At 43.6% G+C, this 8,346-nt stretch overlaps 3 protein-coding genes across 3 annotated transcripts; 1 reads left to right on the forward strand and 2 right to left on the reverse strand.

Moving 5' to 3' along the window:
- Window positions 1-914: 914 nt before the first annotated feature.
- N7495_001156 (uncharacterized protein) lies at window positions 915-1,674 on the reverse strand (the record flags this gene model as incomplete). Its single annotated transcript, XM_057203826.1, has 2 exons — window positions 915-1,142; window positions 1,195-1,674. The coding sequence occupies 2 exons, from the start codon at window positions 1,672-1,674 to the stop codon at window positions 915-917; spliced, it is 708 nt and encodes a 235-aa protein (XP_057067899.1).
- A 2,733-nt stretch (window positions 1,675-4,407) lies between these two features.
- On the forward strand, window positions 4,408-6,697 carry N7495_001157 (major facilitator superfamily domain-containing protein; the record flags this gene model as incomplete). Its single annotated transcript, XM_057203827.1, has 2 exons — window positions 4,408-6,121; window positions 6,192-6,697. The coding sequence occupies 2 exons, from the start codon at window positions 4,408-4,410 to the stop codon at window positions 6,695-6,697; spliced, it is 2,220 nt and encodes a 739-aa protein (XP_057067900.1).
- A 61-nt stretch (window positions 6,698-6,758) lies between these two features.
- Window positions 6,759-7,739, reverse strand: N7495_001158 (uncharacterized protein; the record flags this gene model as incomplete). The annotated part of the gene is made up of 1 exon (XM_057203828.1): window positions 6,759-7,739. One exon carries the CDS (start codon window positions 7,737-7,739, stop codon window positions 6,759-6,761), a length of 981 nt encoding a protein of 326 aa, XP_057067901.1.
- Window positions 7,740-8,346: the final 607 nt, after the last annotated feature.

Here is an 8,346-nt window from a genome sequence, read left to right on the forward strand (position 1 = left end):
TTGGGTTTTTGAACCGAGCCATTATTACGCTATGATAAACGCAAGACATAAAGCGAAATATTTATCGAAACATAAGTTGTTAGGAGATTTGATCGGTGGAAAAATGAGGTTCAATTCCTTTGGCGGATGTTGGAGGAGTGTTGTACAGTCAAAACACAAAAAAGTCAGTATCTAATCGAGATCATGAATTACAAGTGGAAAACCAACTTTACTATTATGCATACTGTGGATTCTATATGGTAATGGAGGATCAGGCCGTGACATACATGGGCTATGAAAGAACAATTAAATAGAGATTTCGGCATTCAAGGAGAGATAGCTTGACTGAATCTATTCCTACGTCCTAGGCGGAAACACCACAGTTCCCTACAATAATACCGCACATAGGCATGGCGATTTGATAGTGTCTTAGGCAAGTTGTACGGCTTAGTTTTAACTGGTCAGTAAAGTCGATATTCCTGGAATATGTTGACTGTTGGTGACATTACGGCTCACGACCAAACAGCATTGATAACAACGTAAGTGTAAGCATTTATCTAACTCATTTGCATAAAGCACTATCGATGATTACTCAAAGACTATACAGGGATTGCTAGAAAGTAGCAATTTCCATATTATACCTGAGCCATATTATACCTGAGCTCATAGCTCATAACTCATAAGTCCATAATAATTGCCAAAATTAAAGGCCATATGTCGCTGGATGTTGCCATTGGGCGGCCAAACTCGCCACGGCGTCAGTAATATCCAAGATCAGCGGATCCTGGGCCTTGCCGGAAAACAGGCCAAGTTGGACCCAAAAAAGTCCCCAAAAGTTGAAGTTGAAATTATATTATGAATATCATTATTGTTACCAGCACCCATATGTATCCCTCAACATAGAATCTTAATCAGTCATCGCTGCCATTCATTGATTAGGCAGAAGAAAGACATTCTGCTTCACCCACGAGCTTCGTCAGTTCATTCAAAACCCGTGACAGATCACTATCATCTGGGTTACTGAATTTTACGAGGTCCGAATGGTTCCGGTTCAAGGGTTCCATTCTCACGTTTGCAATCCACCGTCCACCATCTGTAGCCGAATCTTTATTGACAAGGATTTTCTTGGGAGTTCCTGTCATTTTCCATTCGCCATTTTCAAACTATTATGAGATTAATTTCAAAAATTGTATAATGAAAGCGGATGTGGCATACCTTAGGGCAGCAAGATTCTTCCAGTTCGTAGAAGTATACTATTTTTGGCTTTCCACTTGCGAACCTCAACTTAAACTTTTGACTGAGATCTGTTAGAGTCTCGGACTCGGGGCTGATCGATCTTACTAATGATTCATTGGGCTGTCCACGTATCATAGCTTCAAGGGCCGTGGTTTCCATGCCATGGCTCGGAACGCCAAAGAAAAGCGCACCATAAAGATTGTGGATAATGGTTCCAGGTTCTGGATTATCACTTTCTTGAAGTAGGGCTTCTTTTACAGTCAACCCTCCAAGACTATGAGCGATGAATATTGAGGGCACAGAGAATGATGGTAGTATCGCATGGGTTGGTAAAGTGTCCACAGTAGAGACTCGTCTCCTTGTCACAATCTTCAACTCGTTCCGTAGCAGCATCCCGAGCTCTTTAAGACTCTGCGTTGATTCATTGCCATCAAGCCTTGTCTTTGAACCATACGTCATAATGCGAGCAGATGGATAGTCTTTGTGGAGATCATTTATCCACATGAATGACTGTGAGACTCCCTTATGCTTAAAAGATCCCCAAGCATGGCCTCCCAGGCCAGCTACTGCACAGATGCTAAGACAACAACTATTAATATTATAAATATCTTAAACAAGGAACAAGAAACATACTCGATGGTGTGTGGTACATCTCGAGGGGCGTAAAGCACAGTCACGCCACGAAAGTGAGTGTCAACGGTGATATGAGAGTCTTCATTCGAAAAAACCCATTCATTTTTACTGGGATCTGAAAGAAAGCTTGGTCGAGGTTTGAGTGAAATGACTGCTACCTGGGACTCTCTTGCTTGACTGACGGCCAAAGATTTGACATGTCCCTTGACTTCAGGTTCAAGACCGAGCTGAACAAAAAGAAACGGTAGCAAGTTTTCTTCTGTACAATCAAGCGTTATCCCTCGGATACGGTAATCCATATCCTTTGCGGTGGAAAGTCTATCAGGTATTCGAGGCGTTCGAGGAGGTAGGAGCGAGGACCGCAGGGTTTGTTCGGTTTGCTCAATAATCAAATTGCGTGGTGATGGAAATGGAGGAATTGGGGGCCAATTCGGCTGAGATCCAGCAAAAAAATCGTCTAAAATCCCCTGGAATTCTCTTTTTTCTAGGCAGTAACGTCAGTGATAGCTCTTTGGCATGTAGTGCCTCTTCGGCGTTGAAATTAGGGTCAAAGATACCACCCGAAGTAGTGAACTCAATGGTTAAATGGGCCATATTTCTTATTAAATCCTTTACAGTCGCCCCTTGACTATCTATTTCAGTTTGAAAGTCTCTCGTGTTCAAGTCGTTAGCTGATTCAGCCCTGGAAGAACCAAGTAGAACGCTCAGCCTTCTCATTAGTAGACCAGATCTGGCTTTTCTGGTTCGCAAGTTGAGGCGGACTTTATTCTCCGAAACAATATTTATCGCCTGACTTATTATATGAAGTGGGACATCGATGTGAAAGTATGGTCGACTCTCCTCTACGAGGAAGGAAAGCGATCTATTCTTCCCATCCAAATCTGACCAAAGCTTTAAAGGCTGGGCATTCCCTTCTATGCCGCGAGTAGAGTTGATTCCTTCAACGCCGAAAGTATGTAGCAGGATCTTTCCTCTAAGAGCAGATTGGAATGCAACACCAGTCTCAGGGGAATCAAATCGGTAAGTGGGCTTGCGTCCATCGTAACGAGAAGTTAATCCTTCACACATGTCAATAGTAGAAGGCTCAAACAGTCGGATCCCTCGAGCGTTAAAACGTCGATGCGTTGTAAATGGATGTATCTGAGTTATTGGAGGGACTGTTTTTTGGTTAGTATCCATTTCATAGTATTTAGAAGGGTGCCTAACGATGCTGGATGATGCCTGATATATTGTCCTTCCTGCTGCTGATAATCCATCTGCTGCCTGGACTATCAACAATATCGATTGTATCCAAAGGCTCTTCTTCTTTTTCCACGTCCAATTGGCTAGGAAAACTTTCAATTAATAATTTTCTATAACAGGGAGGATGAATCTCACAAGGTAGCTGGGTTCCCTGTTCCATCATAAGTGTAAATTCGCCTCCGAAGGGTCGGAGCTAGTGATTGCTTTCGATATGCTTTTTGTCGCTGGTTAAGTGAATTTTTAGAGTAAGAATGAAGACCTGCGCATTCTAGGTGGAAATCCCTCGAGAATATCGATGCAGTGTCATCTGAAACAAGCTGGTGCTCTCTGAATCTAGCAAGTACTAGCTGCCATAAGTGCTTCTGCTGTGATTTGGCGAGAGAAGGCGCTCCTTTTCGTTTCAGAGCAGTGTGAAGTTCTGAGAGATATCTGTAGAGAGACAAGGTCTCACTCTCAACTTCTCTATCGAGGCTTGGTAATGAAGCCCCTTCAGCTGCGACTGTCCGAGAAATATGGAGTCCCGACTGGTGGATGATGCTTAAAAGAAGATCCCTTGCGATTTGATGAGTATTTATTTTTGAAAGGTTGTTTTACATCCAAACACTGGAATTTAGAGGAGTTTTGAAACTTACAAAATAATGTCATCAATCTTAGCATTCATCACATGAATTTGCAGCTGCAGGCGCCTCTCCAGGTGCTCCAAGTCCGATTTATTGTAAACATAACAGCTATATTGATGGAGTAAGTGTGATCTTTGATTTGTGTTTTCGCAATCATGATAAAGGAAGTCAATACATTCGTCCCATGTTTGCTGAAACTTATGAAACCATTCTAGTTCGATTGCCTCGTCTTTCAAAATCTGGCGAAAATGCGGGAATGTGAGATAGAACCTATGAAAACCATTGACAACGTTTCGAATCTCATCAGATGAAAATGAGGAAAGAGGTTTTGCCCTCGAGCAGTCAGCCCAAAGCCTCCAGGTGGACATGGCGAAAATAACAGACACCAGAGAATTTCCTCGACGAACCCATACTAAAGCCCACGTTGATAAGTCACACGACTGCCATGGAATTATGAGCAAAAAGCCCAATCGATATATGCAATCTGTAAATAAGAGAGCACGTTGTGATTTTGAACCTGTTGAATGGTCGAATGACATGATTAGGCGTTGCAACACTAGTGGTGGGTGACAAAAGTACAGTTGGCGAACCCGTTACTCTCGTATTTCAGATACGAGGTAAGTTTATATTTATCCATCACAGGGCTAAACATCTTGGACTTTGATATTAAGCTGGATCATATTTACTCACCGTGGTTATGGAAATTAAACAAGAACTTGATCGAACGAATCCCCCAAAGAAACTACGAAGATTTGTTAATGGACTGCCTTTCCCGCTTGGCGATCATCCGTGGTGGATTGATGCTACAACTCGTGCGGCTGAAGACAAGGACACTGATCCAAGAGTACATCAAGAACAGGTTATTGACATCCTTGATCACAAAGGCTTCTATGTTCAGGCCTTTGTTGTCTCTGCGCTGGGATTTCTTGCAGACTCGTACGCTCTCTTCGCTACAAATGTCATCCTCCCTTTACTGGCTTTCTTATACTGGCCTGATCGAACAGACAGCCTTCCAGAGTTATATATCAATGTCGCTACTTTATCAGGATCAGTTATCGGCCAGCTACTGTTTGGTTGGCTGACTGACCGACTGGGGCGAAGAAAGATGTACGGTCTCGAGCTTGTTCTAGTCATATTTGCGACTCTCGGAATGGCTCAGGCCTCAACAGGTATACATCAAAACATGAATATCTTGAGCTGGATAGTCTTCTATCGCTTCTTTCTCGGCCTAGGCATCGGTGCCGAATATCCTCTTAGTGCGGTGATAACTGCTGAGTTCGCTAGTACGAAATACCGAGCTCGTATGATGGCACTTGTGTTTTTGATGCAACCACTGGGTCAAGCCCTTGCATCAGCTATCGGCTGGGGAGTTATGACCAGGTTGATGAGATCACGAGGCCTAGATAACCTACCAGATCAGGGACCGGCATTTGATCAACTCCCCATAGACCTGCAATACCTTATCATGGCAACACTTGATAGTGTTTGGCGCTGGGTGATTGGTGCTGGCTGCATTCCCGCCCTACTTGCGATCCTTTGGCGATTTTCAATTCCTGAATCACCTCGTTACATTATGGAAGTGGACGATGATGCCCCTAAAGCACTTGCAGTTACAAAACGCCAGCTAGCGCAAACTGTAGCCTCGATGGAATCGCAAAGAACATCGTCCGATGGCCGTGAAAATCCAAGTCAACCAGCTTCCAGTAATATCATTTTGACTCTATCTTCACTAAACTCACCAGAGCCACTGCATCAACTACCTCATCAGCCACAGCAAGGGCGTACTTTAGCATTTTGTACGGAGTTCTATACTTTTCTGAAGGATGGAAACTGGCGATATCTTGCAGCTACATCTATTTGTTGGTTCCTATTTGACTTTTGCTTCTATGCGCTGGGAATTAATTCTCCTCGTCCTCTTGCTGCCCTTTGGGCCTCCGCCGTTCCCAATATCACAGTGGTCACTACCCTTCCAACGGTTGCGGCTACAATCACAGCACCGATTACTCAAGCTGTGTCTATCAGTGGTACCATGTACAATATTTCAACCTCAGTCCTTGTGAAAGTGCCACTTCCGACAAAAACTATGATGATTAATGCTTCTGCTACCGATCCCAGCTTCAGTGCGCCCAATTACGTCAATATCTGGCACCCAACAAGCAATATGTTCCATGAGCTCTGCTATAATTCATATGTTTATATCTACACGATCTCTATTACGTCCTTGCTTGGAAGTGCTGTTCTTGTTCTTCTTATTGACTATGTTTGGCGGAAGACGTGGCTGGTAACATCATTTCTAATTCTTAGTGTCCTTTTCGCAATTCTGGGAGGTGTTCTGGTGGCTACTGAGTTCCACGGCGGGCATTGGGCCAATGTCATCCTTTATGCCATCTGCCAATTTTTTTTCAACCTTGGTAAGGCTTCATCAGGAGAATAAGAAATTTTCTCTTTTATATACGAGATACTTTGCTGATTTCTGTATAGGACCAAATCCCTTGATCTATATTGTGAGTGGTAACATATTTTCAACAGCTAAGGCACCAATAACTAATTATTTCCAGATAGCCGCAGAAATCTTTCCTACAAAATTTCGTTCCACCTGCCACGGAATATCAGCTGCAAGTGGAAAGATCGGCGCTATTATTATAACCGCTGTGACCCAAACATCTGCCATAAGGACCAATCCGCATGCTTTAGGTATACTGCTCGGAGTCTTCTCAATACCTTTAGCTATGGGTGCACTATTCGCATGGGTATGGCTTCCGAATTTACAGATAAAGCCAAATGAACCAGCTCGAGCAATGCGATTCCCATGGCTAATGTCTAAGAGTTTAGAGAGGCTGGGCAAGGGGTGGAAATATGCTACTGCTGACTCGGCCATTGATCCTAGAACTAACTTACCAAAAGGGGAAAGCCAGAAACTCGGGTTCTCTAAGAAGATTGGTGATCTATGGAGGCGAAAGAAGAATTTTGAGGAGACACCAAGGTAGTTGAATTCATTTCTGGGGGCATCGAGGGAAGACTAATGTGGATATTGCATAATGTATAAATTTAACCCCTCGCCTGTCTTTTCCCCTCTACAATAGCAAAATTACTCCTTGCCCATGTAATATTATAAAAGAGCAAAAACCACCAAATAGATCCAATGAACATCATGCCCAGCGCCACCAACAGTAAGCTCGCAGTTGTGAATACCACAGAAGCTCTTTGGAACGCACCATTGCCCTGAAGAAACCCAGTCCCTAATCCAACCTGCATCGAGCTTGCTATAATACTAACAAGCCCAAAAAGAGAAAAAAGCCATGTGAAGTTTCGCTCTAAAAACACTTTTGAAGAGCTCGGCTTAGACTTGAAGCCTCGAACGAAGTTGCGCAATGAAAAGACTTCTGGTGCAAGCCGGTATATGAGATTCAGACGAGAAAGACGAAGTTCTCCAAAGTGATAGCGTCGTGATATCGAATTCAGTGTCTCACAATTGATATTCAAGAGTAGATCTGCAACAAAAAGAATCCACGTCTCCCATTTAATAGTCAAGGGAAGGAGATTGGCGTCGTGAGCAATAGCCAGGTCGGACTTGGAGCGTATAATCCAGCAGTATGACAAAAGAAGTCCACAAGCGGACTCGTATAGTACTCTACTTTGGATCAAAGCGTCTCCTTTGGCGCTCCAAAAATCATGGTTGAGGAGGTATTCTGGCAGGGGCTTAATGAATATTCGTGCGTTGTCCCAAACAAGATGTTCACTTGGGTTTTCAGTGATCAAAATAGTACGGCCTAGGATAGCCTGGCGATGCAAAGGATGAGCAGCCTGTGGAGGCCCCGCTAGCCAGAGATATGAGTAAATTTTGTCCAAGCCTTGTGTGCAAAGATCTGTATGGAGAAACTCTTGGCTTGGGCGTTCGAAATCAAACCCTGCATTTGGACCATAAGGACAGAATAAAGGAAAAGTGCCTTGTAGCTGATTTTCCTTTCGAAATGGCGGATTGAAGAGGGTCTCGATAATGTTAATACCAAGGTAGCAACTAATAGACATGAATCCCATAAAAAGATAAAGAACTCACTGGCTTTTTTTCAGTCCCTAATTCCGAATTTGCTGGTTGCATTGTACTATTAGCGTACCAACCCGTCTTGCAATTTTCCACACTGCTTGCCACTGTAAAAGAAATCGAAGTCCAGCGCTACGTGATTAGAGGTGATTGGCAGTATTTATCACTGAGGCTTTGTTTCTAGGAGCGTGGAAATAAGAGGCAGAGGCTGGTTTTGCCTCGGCTGTTTTGCATCCGATAATTACGTATCAGGTTGGGCAATTACTCCGCAAATTTACACAGGAGGGAAAAGAGCTTCATGGGTTTCAGAATTTAAAGAACTCGAGGCAACCAGAATTAGTCGTATGAGTCATGACTCAATTGCCTAGTTCCCTCATATTGAGCACAAGGCAGACTTGATGTCTTCCAATCATTCTGCCGTGGGCTTGAGGCGCTGCAGCGCTGGTCGATCTTGAAACGCGAACAAAGGAACTGATTTGGGAATTATAATTTCCTCAGGGACGGTGCGACACTGTCCGAGATAATCATGGGAATAACCTCACGGCTCTGAACTAGTCAGTTCGTCGCAAGCTACAGAGGATTCCTGGGGATCCC

Source organism: Penicillium taxi (genome assembly GCF_028828555.1).
Source record: "Penicillium taxi strain IBT 34144 chromosome Unknown utg000001l_segment0_segment0, whole genome shotgun sequence".
Classification (NCBI taxonomy): domain Eukaryota; kingdom Fungi; phylum Ascomycota; class Eurotiomycetes; order Eurotiales; family Aspergillaceae; genus Penicillium; species Penicillium taxi.